Source organism: Eptatretus burgeri, chromosome 2 (assembly GCF_056783735.1).
Source record: "Eptatretus burgeri isolate ZD-2024b chromosome 2, Ebu_testis_v1, whole genome shotgun sequence".
NCBI classification, from domain to species: domain Eukaryota; kingdom Metazoa; phylum Chordata; class Myxini; order Myxiniformes; family Myxinidae; genus Eptatretus; species Eptatretus burgeri.
The window spans coordinates 125,873,069-125,896,603 of record NC_140962.1 but is presented as its reverse complement, the minus strand read 5'-3'; the positions used below and the strand labels follow the sequence as shown (position 1 = coordinate 125,896,603).

Below are 23,535 nucleotides of genomic sequence, written 5' to 3'. Positions count from 1 at the left end.
TCTCATACGCTGGTCCATTCACAAGGATGATTAAAGCACTGAAAGGACTTATTTTCCGATGCACAATCTTAATGAGTTTTATCAACCTGATTATAATCAGCTCCATGTGTTAACAACCACTCTGGACATTAACTCCACATTCACTCATTAGAGTTAAATTGAGCAAAGAACGATCAAAATGCATTTCCTCTCACATCACCCATCTTTCTACATAACACTTCCCTCTCGCGGGTTTTATAGTATCACAGAACGATCCCATGCATTCCAGCAAATGTGATTCTCGTCCATACTATAAGTTTTGTCTAAGAACGTTCCAGCGCCTTCACAAATCTCACCAGGCAGTTTACAGTATAATACCGTCATCTAGAGTCAAAATTAGCTCATTGCATCAAGCAGTTTGTATTACAATTTACCGATCCATGCTAAAGAAAACGTATAACATGTAACCGTCAATTTTAATCGTTCATTTACATGCATATACTAATGCTAACTCACAAATCTCACAACATTTAGGTTTTAACTGACAGTTAAGATAGCTAATCGTGGCATTCTTCAAAGGCTGATTCTCATAACAAAATAATAACAAATTAATGGTAATAGCATACTATTAATGTCATTGCAAAACAATATTAATACTAACTAGAGGGGGAGCACTCGGTAGAGTGCAAAACCTCCACCGCCAATACTGCTGGGTCACTTAAGTGAACCTGATATCCTATTCATTGTAGGTCCAAACGGTTCAGACTCTACTGAACCACGATTGAATAAACTAAACTAGATCGACGCGCATGTAGAAATGCCAAAAAAAAAAATCGAAATTTTTTTGAAAAAAAAGTTGCAAAATTTCTTTCTTTTTCTCTAACAATTTTTTTTGGGGGGGGGGGGGTGGAAATCACTTAAAACATGTAGAAATGCAAAAAAAATTGAAATTTTTTGAAAAAAGTTGCAAAATTTCTGGGGTTTTTTTCTCTAACAAAATTTTTTGGGGGGTTGGAAATCACTTAAAGCATGTAGAAATGCAAAAAAAAAAAATTGAAATATTTTTCTAATAAAATCGAAATTTTTTTGAAAAAAGTTATAATGAAAAAGTAATAAATGCTTTGTTAAATTTGTTACTTTTTAAATGGTTATAATTTTTCTTAATTGGACTTTTCCACCCACTGATTGTTTATCATATTGATGCCGATACTGATTGTTGCCTTTTGTAAATTTCATCGATTGCTTATTATATCTCAATATATAGTCCTACATATAGTAACTTCGATGACAGAATTTAGTGGTTCAGAGTTATTACTCTATTTACAACAACGAGATACTACTACTACTACTCTTTGGAATGTTGTTATGGGTCTAAATTTTTTATCTCCCCATTGTATCCTTAGGTATTCATCTCCAACTGTCTTTTCACATGACCTACGACTCCTTGGGGGAGGTCTCTCAGTCAGAGAAAAAGGGACCACAAGATAAACTGTCTATGTCCCATCCAGGGTGGCCTCATCTTTCTCTTCACGGTACCTCAAGCTTGCTCCATCCTGAGGACACAACTTCTCTTGCATCCCCTTTAGATCATGATGATGCAAATAAATCAGCTGAAGCAAAGGCGATTGGCTTCACCAAAGAAACAATGCACCATGAAAAGCATGATTGCTGTGAGAGCAGCATGCAGACTGACACCAACCCTGTGCCTACTATTGACTTATCAACATTTCATTGCTACAACAGCTACCTCTTTCGCTCACTTCATCCATCAAGGAATTGCTCATCGCCACGACCTGTAAACCCAAATACTTTATCTAATGACCTTACCTCACAACGAAGGAAAATGTTTGAGGTCACACTCAAGGGACGACAAGGTTTGGCCTCAAGAGGGCAGGCAGCGGATGTTCCTGCAAAAGATTTGATGATGAAAACCAGATCCGATATGGTCACCTTGGCACTCCCACAGTTGCTTGCCTTGAGAATGACGAGGCTTGGAAATTTGGACACCAAGTCTACAAATAAACTGAACTGCCCAGCTCACCAATTCCATCCATTGGCTTTCATTGGGTAAGCAGAGAATGATATGGTGTGGCTAAGGAGGTTGTCTCCAACAATGGTGAGAGACATTGAGTATAAACTTTATTCAGATTGAGTGTCATTTAAAATTATGACAAGTAATAAAAACATTTTTTTTAATGCAAAAGAAAAAATGCAAAAAGAAAAATCTAGGGACAACCATTTTTCAAAGAAAGATGTAGGGATGGTTTCCCATGATCATTTTTTGTGACAACACCTCCCTTGTTTACATACTTTTTTGAGTAACATCCCTCTATCATTTTTCCTTTTTACCCTCGCTGAAGGAGAGGTTATTGCATTTGGGTCCGTTTGTTACTTCCAAAATCGAAGATTTTTCAAGTATATTGGTCAGTCGATTTTGTTATTCTGTCTGTCTGTCTGTCTGTCTGTCTGTCTGTCTGTTTATCACCAACAGGTCATAATTTTATACGATCTTCACTAAACTTCACCACATGGTTTTTGAGTATAAACTTTATTCAGATTCAGTGTCATTTAAAATTATGACGAGTAATAACATTTTTTTTAATGCAAAGAAAAAAATGCAATAAAGTTTATACTACGACGAGTAATACTATGACGAGTAATACTACTACTACTACTACTACTACTACTACTACTACTACTACTACTACTACTACTACTACTACTACTACTACTACTACTACTACTACTACTACTACTACTACTACTCTTTGGAATGTTGTGATGGGTCTAAATTTTTACCTCCCCATTGTATCCTTAGGTATTCATCTCCAACTGTCTTTTCCCATTTCAACTCGATCACCATATATCACTACCAGCCACATATATATATATATATATATATATATATATATATATATATATATATATATATATATATATATATATATATATATATATATATATATATATATATATATATATACATATATATATATATTTTTTAAACCTTCAAAAATCCTCTCTGAAATGGCTGAACCAGTCATCCTGCTATATATCTGCTATTTTTGAGATATTCTGCTATATATCGTTTTGGCCCCATCTCTCAATAATGAAGAATCATGATAAAAATTTGGCATCAGCAAGAAGCCTATTGTTTTTGAGGTCAAAAGGTCAACATAGGCCAATGGTCAACAAATTTGTCACATGACTAAAATCCTCAATTTTCATCCCATTGTCTTGAAATTTGAAGAGGATTTGCATATCAGGTCGCTGAATTCAACCAAAAAAAATTTGAAGGCAAACTTGTTTTTTGGATTCTGAAAGTATCATGCTCTGCACGTCTTATTATTTGTTTTTCTGTTTGTTACATGGCAAAAAATTTGAATTTTTTTTTTTGCCAAGTATGTTGGTCTGTAGCATTTGACTGTTTGTCTGTCTGTTTTGTTAATTGCTGGAATCCTTCGGATTTCGGCAATTATGTTGGTCGGTTGTGTGTGTCATTCTGTGTGTCTATGTCTGTTTGTTTGTGTGTTTGTTTACCCTGTAGCAGCCACACCGTTTCAGCGATGATGACCAAACTGGGTACAGATGTCGGCCATGGTCCAACTTAGACACTTGTCGTTTTTGGTGAATCTAGGTCAAAGGTCAAGGTCAAGGTCACCGAAAAACCGAAATTCTTATTTTCGCAATAACGTCCGCTAAAATATCAGGTATAAAATATCAGGTAAAATATCAGCTAAAATATATATATATATATATATATATATATATATATATAAAATATATATACATATATATATATATATATATATATATATACACGACCATTTTGGTCATATCGACTTCAAACCAAATCCAAAATGTGCATCTTCCAATACTGCATCCAACCATATGTCTCATTAGGGTGTCACACCAACACCCTTCTTAGCGGCCGGGGGTCGAATGTCAAGGGGGTCGGGTCAAAACTTTCAAATTGTGATAAAAACGCCATTTCAAGTCCGATTGACTTCCAAGTTATGATCATGACCAAACTAAATGCTATTGCTGTGGGCCGGGTATCGGCTGTGAGCAGAACCGCAAGGTGGAGCAGTAGGGTCTAATCTGCCGAACACCCAGAATTTAGATTGTTCCTTTTGGAAAACTCCGAGGGTACGGGTCCCTTACCGGACCGTGAATCATCAATAATTCCACCACGTGGTGCAAGGTTATTTGCCAAACTTCAAAATATCTGGAGACCACGTGGTGAGCTACCGAGTATTCACACCCTCGACGGCACTCGTACAGGATGAGCCGTATGCGCGCTCGATCCGTGCGTGCCCCGAGTGGATGGTCAACGAGCTTCCGTCAGTCCCAAATGCACACCACTATGGCAACAACGGCCTTTCTAATTCCCCAACACGCCCCAACACGTTAAACCAATAAAAGAAACACAAAAACAAGCTGATACATTTAACAAATCGGGTATTTATGAAGAGTCGGTGGGGAAAGAGGGAAGCACGTAAGGGCAGAGTTATCACGACTAATCAGAGATGCAAGGCAAATAATGTACAGCGAAGGCACTTAACAATTTACGACTTAAAGACGGGCCCACCGACAGACACACACACACAGATACCCAGAAGGACATGGACCTGTCCACCTCGTATGGTTTGGCTGACATGAGTGAACCATGCCAGCGTGAGGACATGATAGAACCAGGCACCAGCGAGCCGTGATCAGACTCCTGAGCTCCATTCAGAGCTCGTCCCGACAACCAAAACTCTGCTCTGTATCCCAAACTGTCGAGAAGGCAGGAGGTTTCTCTGCCACTTCTCCAAGTCCTTGAGTTGAACGTCAAACCGAGGGCTGATAACTCCACACTTGTTCAACCTGCCTGTCAGATTGACCACATCCTTGCCTGCTCGATGGTCATCAACTATCTCAAAAACTTCTGTCAGTCCGATCGCGCCGCAACCTTATTCACCCTCGTCCAGGGGGGGAGGGGACACCACCTCCCTCCCCGCTTTCCCTCACTGGACCTGTTTGGCACGCAAAATGTGCCCGTTGCCCTGTCATTGGCCAAAACGGGCGCCAAGGCCGTTGATTGGACTGGGGGGGGGGTGACGGCCGTCACCGCAGTCCGCAGCGACAGCCGTCGCTGCGGACCGCCCACCAAACAGGCAGAGGAACATTATCCTGCGTGGGCGCTCACATACGTGCTGACATGCACGTAGGCAATGGCGGTGGTCAGAGTGAGGTGAAGGTGAGGGTGATGCTGGTGTTGTTGTAGTTATGAGGATTTATGGATGTAATAATAAAAGAAAACCCTGACTATCAAAGTAACTTCGCAGCGCATGAATATTTAATTACCCATTAGACACAGGAAGGGGGGGGGGCCCTAACTATAAACACACACTTACCGATATAACTGTTCTATAGGGACATGTATGTTGAGTGCTCATGGCTTCCAGATTCGTAACACTATAACTCATTAAACAGTAGCACTATCGACTTATACGAACCAAATTGATTCCCAGGTTTTTGTTGTTTCAGAGATCATGGAGAAATGGCAAAGTTATTCCGGCAATTCCTTGCTCAACGAGCAATTTCATTCGTCTGTTTGTCACAAGATTTTTGGCCAAAGTTTTCAAGCAATCGTTTTAAAAAAAATTTTTGTGTGTGTAGGTGACTGGCCAAGGACAGCAACATTAAATTTTGGAGAACATCCGAATTCAGATCCGGATCTGAGAATTTTTAAGGTGATTCTTCATCGTTGAGAGATGGGGCCAAAACGAGAAAAGCACAATATCTCAAAAAGTTATTGATGGATTCACACAAAACTTGGTGGACAGTTTGGAAGAACTGATTCAATTTTGGTGAAGATCCGTTGAGGACTGATTCGGATGAAACTTTGTGGACCAGTTGGGTGTGTGAAACGGACGAATTGTTTCAAGTCTGGCAAAGATCTGAATCAAGATTCGGATTCGAGAATTTTTCAGGTGATTCGTCACCATTGAGAAATAGGGCCAAAAACAATTTATAGCACAAAATCTCAAAACGTTATGGATGGATTCCGCAGAAACTTTGTGAACCAGTTGGGTGTGTGAAAAAGACGAACTGTTTCAAGTCTGGCAAAGATATGAATCAAGATTCGGATTCGAGAATTTTTCAGGTGATTCGTCACCATTGAGAAATAGGGCCAAAAACAATTTATAGCACAAAATCTCAAAACGTTATGGATGGATTCCGCAGAAACTTTGTGGACCAGTTTGGTGTGTGAAAAGGACTAATTGATTCCATTTAGGTGAAGATTCGAATCCAAATCCGGTTACAATAATTTTTTTAAGTGGTTCTTCACCTTTGAGAGATGGGAGCCAAAAACTATGCATAGCATGATACCTCTAAAGTTGTGGATGACTTGTGACAAAATGAGGTGGAAGAGTTAGTTAGGTGACAAGAACAAGGCGATTCGATTTTGGTTGAGGTCCGGATTTAGATCCGACCTTTCAGTGACATACAAAATATAAACTATTCAGCCTGGGGGAGGTATGTTCTCTACCGAGTGCAGTTCCATTTCACGAAGTTGTCACTCCATGAGTGATTTTTCATTTGTTTGTTTGTTTGTCCGCACAGAACTTTTGTGTTTTTCTTCGCAACCGCTTGTTGGATTGAGACGAAATTTTCACCATTGGTGCGACTACTCATGTAGAATGTGAAATCTTAATTATGACGATTTGCTGTTAGGGTTAGGCACCCATGTTGGAAAAACTTAAAAAAAAATTGGACTTCTGTATCTCTGAAACCGCACCAAAGAAAAATTTGAAACTTGCCACATGGCAAACACTCCTCAAGGGGAATAAGTGATTTTTTGATGACATCATAGGTGCCTTCGTTGTGATGTCATAAATGCATATGTAGAACGCTACATCCGAACAGCATGAACATTTTTGAGGGTCATCTAGGGATAAAATGGTCCACAATTTTTTTTTTTGATGATCTCATTGATCAGATGATTCAGCAACCATTTTTTTTTTTTTATCCTTAAAAAATCCTCTCTTAAATGGTTGAACTAGTCATCACTGCCAGCATTTATAAAGTGGCAGTTCTAATTATGTCTCTTATTAATTACATAGCAAACCAGTAAACAAATGCCACACAAAATGCACCACACAAAAAAGTCCTGGCAAGGGTCTTTAATCTCTGATTGCTCTTTTTCTTGTTATTATTATGATGATGAATGAGAAGAAGATTTGCCAGTTTTGACCGATTTCGGTTTTTTGCTTTTGCCATTGTCTAGAATACTGAAAAGTTAGCCCTGCCAAGAGAATCAGCTGAACAGACCATTTCGGCAGAGAAGATACTCCAACTTTAGTTTTGTATACAGTGGGTGTAGCCAACATTTTTTTTTCCGCATCAACCCTACATTGAGAGTCCTCTTGGACTCTGATTTTTTAATGACTTATCCATGTTGAATTGAGTTAAATATCTTTATCTCCCCCATTTCAAATTGATAAAAGTATTGTGTGTGTTGTTTAACTAAAATTAGAGTCAACTGGAAGAGTAAACGGTGGATGGAATGATCTTTAACTTGTGATCTTAGAGGCCAGGTACTGCAAGATTAACCTTCTTCGTTAACTTCAATGAAGGTTCATTTGTTGTGCGGTTATAACAAAATGCATCAACCTGTATTTTTTATTAACAGGAGCTGCATACTTACTCCACCCAGCTTTACTGCCTGTGTTAAAAGGAGACATCTTCCTTATGAAAACAACATCTGCAACGGTACCATCAACACCCTGCAAACTTCTGTTTGTTTTATGCTTCGTCTGATGCCTCTGTCGAATGTGCTTTCAATGGGTTTCAACAGAAACTTGTGCTGCCCCAGTTTGATTCTCCTTGATCTGATTGTCTCCATATCTTTCTTTACATACACTATGTAGACAAGGATACAAAGACAAAAGGAGGAAGCTGTTTGGCCTATTATGCCTGTGCCATATCCACATTCCAATGACTTAATCCATTTTTAGCTCAACTGGACTTTAGTCTGGTGAGCTTATGCGATCGAGCAGTGTGCCTAGATGAGTGAATGAGTGAGTCAGTTAGTCTGTAAACACTTCAGTCATTATCGCTTGAACCAAAAACACTGTTTTGATGAAACTTAGCCACAAGCTTCATATCTGATGCCTAACGAAGGTGTATTGATGCATCAAAATCTGTGCTCATTAAAGGGGTATACGGGGGTGGTGGGGGGGGATTTGACCCAACTCCAAAATAGGTATTTGCTCTCTTCTCCAAAACTACATACAATTTCGATGAAACTTGACCACAACCTTCATCACCCTTGATGTACCACAGTTTGTTCATGGACTAAAAAACATTCAAGGTGTATGTGGGTATGATGCAGGGGGTTGATCCCCTCCAAAAAAATAGGACAGAATTGAACAAAATGGGGGATGTAGAAACAGAACATAAACACAGCATGTGGAGAACGCCTGGAGATGTCCATGGGGTGGAGCGAGGAGGGGATTTGGGAGGAGGTAAGCATGAGGGGAGGAGGCGAAAAGGCAGCGTGATGGGAAGGGAAGGGAAGGCAGTGTGAGGCTTATATTAAAAACTAAACCATCAGTCCTTAACAGTCCCCTTAACGGAGTGGAAGGGTATGGAGGGGGGAGGGGTGTGAGAGAGAGGAAGAAGGGTGGCAGAGGGAGGAAGAGGGGTGGAACAGCAACAGGCGAGAGAGACGGAGAGCGGTCAAAGGGAGAGGAGTGCGAGAGGGGAGAGAGAGGGAGAGGGGTGAGAGGGAGAGGAGTGGGAGAGGGGAGAGAAAGATGAGGGGGGAGAGAGGGGAGAGTGAGGATTGGGAGAGGTGAGAGTGAGATTCTGGCAGATATGATGCACAGTTTAACATCCATCCGAGAGACGGCACACACATTGTAGAATAATCCTGCCTGTGAAATACCAGGATGACAGTTTATAGGTGGGTTGGATTTGAACCCACTCTAGACAGCTTAGAATGAGCATGCATACCTATCGGCTATCTTGCCAAGATGTACCCATCCATTGCTTTGTAATGACTGAAAACATTTTTTACTCATTGTATTCCTCTGCGTTATTTTGCCTTCCTAACTCCGGAGATTTCCCCATGGAGAATCGAGCCGCAATATCTCCATGGAAGCTTCTACAGATCGAAACTTGTAGTGCACACACCATGTGGCTTAAGCACTCAAGTATCCCATTCTTCAATCACTCTTCAATCCCATTCTTCCCTCCAGGCCTTCAAAACAGCAGTTCCCCACCACCTCGTATCTTCCCCCATCCAAAACCTCGATATTTTCTACCCCCGTTAATCCACCCCAAACCCATCTCCTTCAAATTCCCTGCTTTCCTTCCTGAAAGTCCCTGTTGTGTCCATCTTGTATACCCCATGTTCCCTACCCCATCCCTCTCCCTTCCACAGATCTCCTCATGTCTCTGTTCCCCACTGTTTTGTCCTTCCCTCTCCTGCCCCTCTTGTCTCATGCCCCTCTTGCTGTGTGTTGTGTGTTGTTTGTTAGCTCTCATACGAGCCTCGTCAATGTATACAAAAAAGAAGAAAAAAGTAAGCACTCAAACAAAATGGTTGAAGAAACTTTAAAAAATGAAACGTCTCATTTTTTTTTAATGTATCTATCTAAGTTGAAGTGAGGGTCGTTTACTGAATGCAAATCGTACAAAAAGGGGAAACATTGCCAGTGGGTGAGCCACTGCTCGATGCATCACATGACAATGCTGGGCCAATTGCAGGCGAATGGGGCCTGAACTTTGTTCAAGTCAATCAATATATTCAGTGACAGTATCAATACTTTTGCCGTGTATTGCCATTGCTTGCAAAGGAACAACCAAGCAGCTTGTACAGCGCTCACCAACTGGCTTAAGCACTCAAGCAAGCACTCTAACAAATTGTTGATAAGGAACAGCTGCTTGGTAAGTGATTAGCAGTCACCAATCAGTCATATAAACACCATGTACCCGGAGATGACCGGAATGTCAATGTCCGAATTGGACAAATGAACACTTTTTTAGCAATTGGAACTGCTGCTGAGGTCAATTAAGAAGTTTAACTTTTGAAATCTGGCTCTGATGAAGATATTCTAGAGGTTATGGTATGTGCAGAAACAAAATAAAGCCAAGTACGCTGGCGTCTCCTGGTGTTTATTAGCATTACGATGTGCACAGCGATTTGTGACTATGATGATCAGACATTCAGACATATGAGTGAGAAAAGTGAAAAAGAAACTTCAACCTAAATAAACCATTGTGGCCTGTTTGGAATCAAGGCATTGTTGAGTAGGCTAAAAAAAATGGCAAATTTAGACCCCAGAAACTTGACAGAGGGATGATGACAGGGGCTGACACCTTGCTAAAGGATAACTAAACAAGGTTGTTAATTGTCTTCAAAATGGGTGTTTTAATTACCACAAACACCCAATTTTCATTCATACACTCCCTTTGGATTCCCTTAGTATACATGCAAAGTTGGGGCCGCTAGGTTTCATGGTTTTGGAGTTATGGAGGAAACTGATGGACTGATCGACTGATGGAGACACACTGACATTTATTAGTATCGTTGGACTTTTTACCATTTACGACCTACATTTCAACTTTAATTTCATCCACCACTGAAGGTGAAGGTGGTTATGTTTTCATCCCTTTCTGACTGTTTGTTTGTTTGTCTGTCTGTGTGCAGGATATCTCAAAAAAAGTTGTGGATGGGTTCAGATGAAATTTTGTGGACTTGTGACAAGGATGAACTGATTAGATTTTGGTGAAAATCTGGATCCAGGTCTGGCTACTAAAATTTTTACAGTGATTATTCTTCACCATTTAGAAATAGAGCCAAAAATGATATATGCCATGATATCTCAAAAAAGTTGTGGACGGATTCGGATGAAACTTAGTGGACGGGTTGGGTGTGTGGGAAGGACGAATTGATTCAATTTAGGTGAAGATCCGGATCCTGATCGGAATACGAGAATTATTTAATTTTTAAAGTGATTCATCACCATTGATAGGGTCAAAAACGACATATAGAATGATATTTCAAAAATGTGTTTGGCCTGATATATTCTCGTGGATCAGACATTGTGTGGCAGAGGTATGCGCTCTACTGAGTGCCCTTCTAGTTGTTATTATTTTTACCTGCAACATGTCACAGGTTGATAAGAGCTCTGCACTGCTGTTGTTGTTGTTACTGTTGTTGTTGTTGTTACTGTTGTTGTTGTTGTTACTGTTGTTGTTGACGGCCAATTTTTGACATGTGCACCCATTGTTTGAACAGCTGCAAGACCATACCCACATTTTTTGCTTCACTCCACCCACCAGGCACCCAGACAAAGTTATATGGCCGCCATCTTGGGCCTAAGATATCAGGCCTGAAGGTCGCTCTCTGCTGATTATGTACTGCCCGGTGTTATTGCTTCAGATTAAAATTGGCTTTGTTTTGGGTCGAGTGTTATTCACGATGAGGGACACCGAAAAATACAATCATGTGTCGAATAATAATGTTTTATCAAGTTCGTTAGAATGCACAGAAATTACGTCGCGTAAATTATGAAAAAAGAAACAGCGTTATGTAGTTTTTGAACGGCCCAAATGTTTTTTTTGAACTAGGGTTAAACAGTCCGTGACCGTGTGATGAATCATCTCGTTCTGATGATATAACCATGGCGGACGTTGACATGGATAAGAGGTGTTGAGTTAATATTTTAATTGCCAAGTACTAAAAATGCATATCGCCCAATTGGCTGGTTGCTGGATTTTGTTGCAGGTCGTGACCACAGTGCGTCATTCTTGTTATTTGCATTTTACCATGTCCTCTACCAACATGCCACTTTGAATGATTTGTTTATTTGTGTATGCTTTAGCATCTCCATGACCAGCTGCCCATATTTTATTTGTTTATTTATTTAAATGTAAAATCTACATGTCCCATTTTTAAAGTGCGGTTGGGTGCTATGTCCTCAGTGAGGAGTTGTTTTCTTATTTTAACAGGTTCAAGGCTCATCTAGGAAAGCTGGATATCAATGGGAGGAGGGTTGATAGAGTTCAGACGTGTACAGGGGAAATGATGAACAATATTCTTCAAATGTATATCTACATTAAAGTGAAGGGAAGTATCGATAAGCGTACCGATACTACTGACCAAATCACAAGTTTGTTCAATACCATTGGAAGCAGGCAGTAGAAAGAGGGGGAGAGAGTCAGTGATAGTATTAAAATTCAGTTATTAGAGATGGAGGAGACAAGACCTCGACAGCCAGTGGTATTGGACAGACATGTGATTTGTTCAGCAGTATCGGTACACTGAATGTGGTGTATCAAGCTACGCAGTATATCAGGTTGAAGGGCAATATTGGAATAAAGAAAAGGTATGGAACTATAGAACCACATTCCAAAGGCTCTTCTGTTTCACTCTTTCCTCCGGTGCTTCAATCAGTGTACCACCATCTCTTGTCATTCCCATTTCCTTCCCATGATCTTTACTACCGCTACAAACCTTTCCTAACCCAACGATCTCACTTGTTAGTTTCAGTGTTTCCTTCTCTCTTATTAGGAGGTTGGTGGCAGGATTTGCACTCCAGCCACCGTAAAACGCTTCATTCCGCAAAACGCAAAAACGCAAAAAAATCTGAAAACCCACTCCGTGGGAGTACCTCCTGTGCAGCTTCCCTTCGCAGGGCAGCTCACCGGATGATGGGATTGGGGCAAAGCCTTCGGGACCCCCAATCTTTGATGATAGGAGGGAAACCACGGGGTAACATCCCTGGGTCAGATTGCGGGAGAGTGTGTCGGAGTGGTGCTGAGGTGTCGTCCACCAGATGGCGGTCTCCTTGGGTTAACCTGAGGCGGTCCCTTCGGGTGGGTGCCTGGAATGTCCTATCCCTAAGAGAGGATGATCACCTGTCTCTGTTATCATCTGAGCTCAAGCGTTTGGACATCGGGATTGCAGCTCTCTCTGAGGTTCGGAGACCGGATTGCGGCGAGATAATGGTGGGTGGTTACACCTACTATTGGTCTGGTCGCTCTGATGGTTACCATACCCAAGGAGTTGCTGTAGCTGTGTCCAATAAGCTGACCCCAATGATAATTGAGGTAACACCGGTCAACGGCGTATTATGAGATTAAGGATTCGTCACTCCTTAGGTGTCATTTCCCTGGTCTCTATTTATGCTCCGACTGAGGCGAGTGATCTTACCGTGAAGGACACATTCTACGCCACACTCGAGTCTGTGGTTGATCAGTGCCCCAGACGAGATACACTTCTAGTCTTGGGGGATTTCAATGCATCGACTGGAACCGATAGGGATGGTTATGAGGTGTGTGTTGGTCCCCATGGGTCAGGAACTATGAACCAGAATAGCACTAAGTTCCTTGACTTTGCAAGAAGTCATGGACTTAGGGTGGCTGGTTCATGGTTTCAGCGCCCGCAAGCTCATCGCTGGACTTTGGTATTCCAACGCTGGCGGTGTGGCAAAGGAGATTGACCATGTCCTCATTGACGGTCGTTGGAGGATGATCCAGAACTGCAGGGTCTACCGGAGTGCTCAGTTCCTCAATACTGACCACAGGCTTGTTGTAGCAACTCTAAAGCTGCACCTTAAATCCTGGAGAATGGTACCATCCCAGCCTAGGCTGGATGTTGCCAAGCTCAGGGATGAGAGAGTAGCTGAGGAGTTTGCGAACAGGCTGAGTGGACACTTGGGGGGTCTGGGTGCTTTGGGGGGTCCTGAAGAGTTGTGGAGCACCTTCAAGACCACCGTCCTTGATGTTGCCGGTGGATGCCTTGGAGCTCACCGCAGGGCAAAGAAGAATTTTGTCTCTCAAGGGACACTGGATACCATTGACCAGAGTCGCAGGGCCAGGCTGAATGGCAGAGCTGAGCAGTTCAGGGAGCTGAGGCGTAAAACTGTACGTGCACTGAGGGTGGACAAGGAGGCCTATGTGCGAGGAATCTGTGAGGGGGTAGAGCATCACCTATGGACAGGTGATTCTCGTCCCGCTTACAGGGGAATTCGCGCATTACGTTCATCCAAGCCCATCCCTCGGAGCACTGCAGTTCGAGCAGAGAGTGGTAGGCTCTTGACAGAGGAGTCTGAAGTGAAGGCCCGCTGGGCCGGTTACTTTGAGCGGTTGTACCAGGCTGATCCCCCAGCTGTCGAGTTGGACGTCAAGGGTGTTACAATCCCTGTTGCTGACCCTCGATCAACTGTGGTCCACCATCGCTTGTGGAAACACGGGCTGCGGTGAACCAGTTGAAACGGGGCAAAGCTCCAGGGATCTGTGGCATCCATGCCGAACTTCTCAAGGCTGGTGGAAATGCTGCACTCGTTGTCGTTGCATGCAGTTTTGTGCTCTGCCTGGAACACAGGCATCATCCCAACTGACTGGAAGAGGGGCCTTGTTGTCCCTCTCTGGAAAGGGAAGGGTGATCGCCAAGACTGCAACAACTACCGAGGGGTGACGCTGCTCTCAGTGCCGGGCAAGGTCTTTGCTCGGATAATTCTCGATAGGGTTCGCCCCCATCTGCTTGAGCACCAGCGTCCAGAGCAGTCAGGCTTTACACCAAAGAGGTCAACGATTGACCGTATCCTTGCACTTCGTGTCCTCACCGAACGCAGACGAGAGTTTCGGCAGGGGCTGCTTGCAGCCTATGTTGATCTCTGTAAAGCGTTCGATTCAGTGAATCGGGATGTCCTCTGGAGGATTCTTGGTCTTCGTGGGGTGCCACCGAAACTGATCGATCTGATGTCTGAACTCTACTCTGGTACTGAGAGTGCTGTGAAGTGTGGTGGTACCGCCTCTGACTTATTTCCAGTTGTTACTGGAGTTCGTCAGGGATGTGTACTTCCCCCCACACTTTTCAGCACTTGTATGGACTGGATTTTTGGGAGGATGTCGGAGAGATCAAGTTGCGGTGCATCGTTTGGCAATGTCAAGATCTCGGACCTTGATTTTGCAGATGATGCAGTCATCTTTGCGGAGACTTTAGACATCCTCTTGGGGCCCTCGAGGTGCTGAATGAGGAGTCGGAGCCGTTGGGATTACGGATTTCTTGGGTCAAAACAAAGATCCAGGCTTTCGGTGACATCTTGGATGCTGCTGTCCTGTCTGTGTCTGTTTGTGGTGAGGATGTTGAGGTCGTGGATAGATTCACTTACCTTGGCAGTGATATTCATGTCTCCGCAGGTTGTGAGCCGGAGGTCAATAGACGTCTGGGTCGGGCCTGGGGAGTCATGGATTCACTGGATCATGGGGTGTGGCGCTGCCGGTACCTGTGCGGGAGGACGAAAGTCCGAGTCTTCAGGTCCTTGGTACTTCCAGTCTTGCTCTATGGGTGCGAGACTTGGACTTTGACCAAGGATCTGAGACGGAGACTTAATTCCTTTGGTACCAGGTCTCTTCGGAGAATCCTTGGCTATCGCTGGTCAGATTTTGTGTCCAACGAGCGGTTGCTGAGAGAGACTCGGATGAGATTTGTTACCTGCATAGTCCGTGAGCGTCAGCTGCGGCTGTATGGACATGTGGCTCGTTTTCCTGACGCTGATCCTGCTCACCAGATTCTCTCAGCGAGGGAGTCTCATGAGTGGAGGAGGCCAGTGGGCCGACCACGTGCCTCATGGTTGCAGCAGGTTGACCATCATCTCAAGGAGATGGGGATGGGCCTGGCATCTGCCTGGGGGATGGCCAGACGGAGGCCCCTGGAGTACCGGCGGAAAGTGGACGCAGCGACGCGCTGTTCTGGCACATGCTCCCATACCTGACCTTCTCTCCTCCCTTTCTTCTTCTCCTGTTTCTTTATTCCCTTAATGCTTGTCCAACTGTCAGATCTACTTTGCTTTTGCATGAGCCTCGCTTCTGTCAAGAGAAATATTTTTATAACATGAAAAAAGTAGAGAAACCTTCCACAATGGCCCGTAGAAGAAAGCCATATTCCATAGCACTTCAAATATAGACCTTGTACTTTTTATGAGCTGATGATGGCTGAAAAAGGACTGAGCTGCAGAGATTCAAATTGGCAACTGGCTTTGTGGGCTAGCTTGGCATTCGTATTATCCCAGGTCTGTCTGTGGCTGATTGTGGAGCACAGGAGCTCCATAAACTGAACCTCATGTAGGCTGACCAAATAAATGGTTTTGGGTATTTACAATCCTGTCCTTTTGGAGGTTAATTACTAAGTTAAGCTGCTTGGTCCCCTGGTTGGAGCATTTTTGCCTGAAGAGTATTCCTCCATTTCATCAGGAACTTCCCCCCTTCCCCCCCCCCCCCCCAGTTTAAGCTTGGGAATGTTAATTGCGAGCATGCATGTGGCCATTTCCAATGATATGGGACTCTGGCTTGCAGAATTTGCTTTGCTTATTGAGAAGGATCATATCTAGCAATACAGCCAAAAAACCAAAGTTGATGTTTCAGGTTCATGCTGGATATGGGAGGTTGCTTGGCCCATCTGTGCATTTTATTGTTGATGACACTATCACTACCAGTCGACTTATTGTATTCAAGAACTCAAAGATATATGGCATCAAAAGGATTAAGTTTGTTTGAAACACCAAATTTTAGGCTCCCAATATCAGTTTAATTAGTCCATATTGAGCAGACTACTATAGGTTTATGTTTTCGTCTTTCTTTAAATGTACTTGTTTACCTATATTGGTCACTGAAGAGTAGCAAATGGAGTGGACATGAGATCCATTTGAGGGTATCATTGCAGGTTTGCAATGTTTCTTATTGACCCAGCTGCGATAAATGAACTTTGATTGAAAAGCTAATTATTTGTTGTTGGCTTGGGTTGAAAGCGAACCTTTTTATTTTAATTTTTACAAGATTGAGGCTCATGGAAGAGCAATGTAAATGTTTTGGTGGTTCACAGAGGGAATGCTGTTTCATCTTTGTACTGCTTATCATCAATCCATGAGAGCTGGTGTCCTTATCCTTGACATCTAAGGCTTAATATATATTATTGATGAGTTCAGCAAAGGGAGCAACATAATCTTTAAAGTCTATATCTGTAAAAGGTAGATTTCCTGGGAAAATGCCACACTAGCTGCGAGCAACTGTGCTGGTCTTCATCTGGCCAATATATGCATTATAAAGGGGCAAAGCTAAGACACCTGGACACCATGAACTAATTCAGGAATTCCCTGTCCTAATCTAAAACAGGGAGTGCATCAGCTGCGTTGCCTTTATGTACACCAATAAGAATATCCTCCACCCACTTCCCATATCCAGCTGTACGCACACACAGATTCAAACCCCTTCCCCAGTCGTGACTCAAAATGCATCTTTTTGTGATAAGTATGGGTTTTGGTTGCCATGATGCTGCTTTAAACGCCTGTATAATATATTATTTATTGTTCATATAAACTATGAAGAAACCAAGGAATGAAGGGAAGTGTGTTTTTCTGATGATTTGTGCATCAATAATTAACAATAATGACTAGATGAGTCTTGCCCATGTAGGGCTGTTCATAAAATTTGAATAACATTAATAACATAATGATATTGAGGTTTGGTTTCGTCCTTACTGATGTGGAGATGGGAGGAACGGCATGGATACATCTGGAACTCAGCAAAGATTTGGATGTGAATTGTCTGTACAAATGGAGGGCAAGACATTATTTATTGCCAGTTTCAAATGCATAACCTGGGTAATTATGATCCTCAATTTTGAAGAAGGTAATAGAAGAATAGTCCACTGTGGTCTATTATGCCACTTTGAATGGTTTACACATTTCGTAAAACAGACTGTTGAAAAAGTTTCTCGTTTCAAATGTACAAAAAGTCAAGAAAAAAAAAAAACAACGAAACGAAGTAACTCTATCCAATTTAATGCAAGTACTGTATTATTTTCACACTCACACCAAAAGTGAATGGAAACATTGAAATTCAACATGAAGATAGACATCACAAATTGCAATGGTCTTAATGTGTATCATCTTCATATGTCTCAGTCATTGAAAAACAAAACTGATTTATTCGTTTACTCTTTTTTTCTTGTAAGCAGTGCGACCCCAACGTATTGTGAGAAGGATGTTCACAAACAGAAGGGAGCGCTGGCGCCAGCAGCTCGTGGCCACAGCTTTTGCAGCTCTTCGTCGGGTTGTCCCAGCCCATCCACCTGGCCGTCGACTCAGCAAGCAGAGGGTGCTGCGTACTGCATTGCAGTATATTGCCTTCCTTTCTGCTTTGCTGCAAGATTTAGGTGGACCAGAATTTCTGAACGAGACTGGAGCAATAAATGTTATGGACCTCACTCAACAGGTTTTCATTCCAATCCAAGATGCAAGTGGAGAGGAAAGGGAAGACTATGTTGCAGATGGAAATAGGAATGGTGAAGAGTTTGTGACTGATGGCGAAGAAACAGTTCTTGATGAGACAGAGGGAGAGGAGACTGATGCAGAAATGATGCGGGAAGAAATTGGTAAAAACAGACGACGAACTGACAAATGTGGAAAGACAGAGAAATTAGAAAATAAATTGAATGTCGAACAAGGCAATAAAATTGTCATTCACAGAAAAGAAACCATGGAGAGTGGAGAATGAGAGAAACGAAATTAAGAAAGATGAGTGATGATTGAGTGAATTGTGAACTCAAGAAGAAAGAATTAAAAAGGAACTGAACATGCATACAAAAATAACATAGAAACATATAATGGAAGAGAGAAAAAGTAAATGAAATTGCAGGTAAATTCTAAAGTGACAATGACACTTGCAGGATGACTACATCTTTAAGAGTGAATTTTTATAAGATAGGCCCAAAATGGTAACATTTGAACATTGATGTCTTCAGATACTTTAGAAATTTTTATCCGAGGTTGTGTGTGGTCTAAACCTCAGAAAGCCAAATTTTTGATGTGATTCACCCATTCCCTGCCGTTTGGGCAACACCCAAAGTTTGGAGATTTTGACACCCTTGAATTTTTTTCCATTTCAAAGTGAATTATTTAGAATAACCATCAGTTGCCCAAGGAAATTCCTTTACAAACTTATTATATGGTTTGGGTACTAAAATATTTTGAACTAAAATCTTTGGGATCTGGATGGTTATGGATAGTGGTGCCACCTATAATCCCTTTCGGCAAACATTCACTTCAGATTTTCTCTGGCCATATTTTTAATAACCATCAAGGTCCCATGGATTTTATTAGTGCATAAGATAGTACAAGTACTGTACTATCCTAGGAAAGTAAAACATCCATGGGACCTTGGTGGCTGTGGCAGTAAATGTGGTCTCAAGACCACTTCGGGCTATATGAAGCCCTTTTTCAAGCCACACCCACTCCCATAACCATCCTAATATTTTGAAACTAATATTTTCAAATGAAAGTTCCATATCTATACTAACAAAACGAATTGTAAAATCCATGGGACCTTTTAAAAACAAAGAATAAAACAGGTCCAAAGTTGCCTTGTTTGACAAATAATGTACATACCGATGTACATATAATGTACAGGTATATTGCTAATGTACATATAATGTACAGGTATATAATGTACAGCTACAAGAGAATATACACGACATGTACATGGTCTGCCTCTGTCACCAATTTCCATCACTTGTTGCAGAAGTCCACTATATTCCATTGCTGATTCAAGAGTAAAGTACTTTCACTAAATGTCTTATCTGTTTTTGGGCCGTCCATCCTAAAAATCTCTTTGTTTCTTTTAACCCCATGCTGTTGTGAATGTGGCAGAGATAGGTAGAAAAATGTTTTCTCTTTGTGAACCTTTTATTTTCCTGAAAAGTTTGAAGAAAATCCATGAAATAGTTCGATACAATTTATGTAACTCTTGGGCAGGATGGTTTATAAGAAACAGACAGTATTTTTAGGATGGTCCATGGTAATCTGTCCACATTTTTTCTATGCTAAACGTTTGATGTATTCCTTGGCATCTTCATAATCTTTCTTTTGGAAGAACAGCTAGCATTGATTGTTGATAACCGTTGGCGGATGCATCTTGCACAGAACTGTTGAAATTGGGTGTTCTTCGATCTCTGGTGTACTGGGCCAAATGAATAATTCCTTTCCATACATATGAAGGAATGAAACCTTGACAGCCTCTCCATTCTCCAGAATTCAGTGATGCTATCCTGGTCAGCGAGTGAGCTCTTCGTGGCAGAAATCGGCCGCAAATACTATGATTTCCGTTGTAGAAAATGCACGATCTATATGCCATGGCTGAGTGATGTCCCCTGAAACAAAAAGATGCATTTACTGTCGAGTAAAAGTATGTGTTTGGAGAAGTAGGCCTCAACTTTTATTGGTGCATGAATAAAAGGATTTTTTTCTATAAGATTTTATTTAGCCTATGTTTTTTCAGAATGGACTGAACATGAACAGCAGGAAGCAATGTTCAAATCACCCCATTTTTCTACTGGCTTTCATTCAACAAACCAAAATATAAATAAATCAACTAAACATGAACTAGACTGAGCGATGCTATCCCTGACACCATGGCATGAGTCTGACCGACATTCATAATGCCTAATGATAGAACTATGCTGAGTTCACATCGGAACAGAGAGTAAACACATGGTATCTTGGATTGAACTGATGCTGGATTTTAAAACTGCTTATCCTAGATAACCTTTGACCTATTTATAAGCAGACAAATGTGGGAAATTGTAACTTACCAGGTATGATATATATGGATTGGGGGGATATAAATTCAGCTTTCTTTTATTTACATGTTCTTTCATCTTGCCAAGACAAAGAAAAGGAAATTACAAATGGCATGATGGGAAAAAAGTCATGTAAGGCGGCAAATACAAATGAAAGAAATCACCTTCCATCTCATAATTACGTGGTTTCAAGATAAAGAACGTATACAAAAGACAAAATTTGCTCAAAACAGCATATATTTCATAATACATACATATTTTACAGTTTCAAATATAATCAGCAATGGAATATAGTGGGCTTCTGTAGCAAGTGATGGAAATTGCTGATAGAGGCAGACCATGTACATGTCGTGTACATATACCTGTACATTATATGTACATCGATATGTACATTATATGTACATCAATATGTACATTATCTGTCAAACAAGGCAACTTTGGACCTGTTTTATTCTTTGTTTTTAAAAGGTCCCATGGATTTTACTATTGGTTTTGTTGGTGTAGATATGGAACTTTCATTTGATAATATTAGTTTCAAAATATTAGGATGGTTATGGGATTGGGCATGGCTCGGAAAAGGGCTTCGTATAGCCCAAAGTGGTCTTGAGACCCCCTGTACTGCCATAACCACCAAGGTTCCATTAATGTTTTACTTTCAGAGGATAGTACAGTACTTGTACTATCTTATGCACTAATAAAATCCATGGGACCTTGATGGTTATTAAAAATATGGCCAGAGAAAGTCTGAAGTGAATGTTTGCCGAAAGGGATTATAGGTGGCGCCAATCTCCATAACCATCCAGATCCCAGAGATTTTTGTACAAAATATTTTAGTATCCAAACCATATAATATGTTTGTAAAGGAATTTCCTTGGGCAACTGATGGTTATTCTAAATAATTCACTTTGAAAATGGGAAAAAAAATTTAAAGCGTGTCAAAATCTTCAAACTTTGGGTGTGGCCCAAACGGCTGGGAATGGGTCAATCACATAAAAAAAAATTGGCTTTCTAAGTTTTAGACCATACACAACCGAGGAAAAAAAGTTGAAAAATATCTGAAGACATCAATGTTCATGGGTGGGACTATTTTATAAAAATTCACTCTTAACGGCCATAATTGTTGCCACCTTATCGTGATGTCGGCTGGAGAACCTTTTCGGTGCAAGTCTTCTACGAACTGGCTGACTGTACCTATCATTCGACTGAATGTGCCAGTAATTTGGAATTTGGCTATGACAGCAGCAGTAACTTGCCCATATTTTACAAAAGACATCAAGCGATTTTAACATCCACCAAAGCTGGTGTTTGGAGATGAGACTTCCAGTTTACTGTCCTTCTGATGGACGGCACATACATTGATGCCTCGCTGCATGCAAAAACATCGATGTCTCACTCTGGATGGACAAATGCCAGGATGAGGGCTAAAAGCCAGGCTGAGATTCGAACACAGACTAAAAAGCTCCAGAGGGAGTGCACATACATCTTAGCTTTCATGCCAGCTGCCAGGCCTCAGTGAATGATTGTAATGAGGATGAAATCATGAAACAATTTGTTGTGTGTACTGTGAGGGATGCTAAAGATGGATTTTAAACTTTCACCACATTTCACCAACAATATTAGAAAAATTACTTGATGATATCACACTTTCTGATCACTGCTGGCCTTGTTTTCATTGCATTCTGAGCATGAGCATCAGGCATACAATTCTCAGTTTTCATTATATATTATGTTCTGTCTCGAATTTGTTGTCGATGCATTATCTGTGCAACCTCCTCCTCCCTTGAATCGAAACTTCACTGTATAAAAAAACTGAATGACAGACAACATGCGACATGTCCTGAGGACATGCAGCAGAGGTGAAATTATTTTGGAAACATGATGACAAAGATCAATGAAAGGTCATCACATTAATTAAGGTGCGAGAACATTGTAAATAAATCAGTCTTATTGTAGTCTGAAGGTTTTACAATTTTTTGTCTGATTCATTTGTTCTCACCAAGCTCTTATTTTCATTCTGTTGTCACAGCTGTAATATTGTTTTTAAAAACTCCATAATGCATTATCATCATCATTGTCATTGTTATTATTATTATTATTATTATTATTACTGCTATTGTAATGTTGTTTTGAAAATACATTGTTGATTATGTTGTTTCATGTCACTTTTGAAACAATGTTTATAGAATGTCAATTTCCTTTACATTGTTATAGACCCATACTACTTCAAGGACCCCAGCAGCACAATAAGAAAAATCTCCTCGAGGGAATGGAAAATTTGTGTGCATGGCAATTCAATTCAATAGTCAATGATTTGTTTCTGGTTCTCAAATGAAGGCTTAATGGGAATATATTATGCATTCCTTTTTTATATTACAAATCCATCCATTTGGACGATACTCTGTGCAGTGCATTTGCACTGCCGAAGCAATCTCCTTGGCGATTGGATACAATCTTGGACGCGTCACCACTTTGACACAGGATACCAGCATGCTGGCAGTGATTTTGCCGACCTCAGAAGGACGACAGGCAGTCAACCCCACCTGGTATTAATTCAACAGCCGAGTGGGATTTGAACTCAGGAACCTCAAATCCCAAGCCCAGCACCCCAACCATTAAGCCAACACAAGGCATACATATATATATATATATATATATATATATATATATATATATATATATATATATATATATATATATATATATATATATATATATATATATATATATATATATATATATATATATATATATATATATATATACACATTGGGTCGCCGAAATAGGGGATCTTGATTGTCAGTAATTCTGTCTGTTTGTTACTTACGAAATCTAAAGATTTCGTAAGTATATTGATGACTTCCATCATCTGTTTGTGTGTTTGTTTGTGTGTGTGTTTGTTTGTTTGTAGGCGCGATAAC

General features: G+C 41.0%; 1 protein-coding gene across 1 annotated transcript in view; it reads left to right on the top strand.

Annotated features, from left to right (window-relative positions):
- LOC147033017 (uncharacterized) overlaps positions 1–22,683 on the top strand; it is a 28,271-nt gene extending 5,588 nt beyond the window's left edge. The window contains exons 2-4 of the mRNA XM_085871120.1: positions 1,383–2,046; positions 7,661–7,740; positions 17,999–22,683. Coding sequence (XP_085727246.1) covers positions 1,409–2,046; positions 7,661–7,740; positions 17,999–18,537 — 1,257 coding nt within the window. The 5' untranslated portion in view covers positions 1,383–1,408 and the 3' untranslated portion in view covers positions 18,538–22,683. The remainder of the gene's footprint in view (positions 1–1,382; positions 2,047–7,660; positions 7,741–17,998) is intronic.
- Positions 22,684–23,535: the final 852 nt, after the last annotated feature.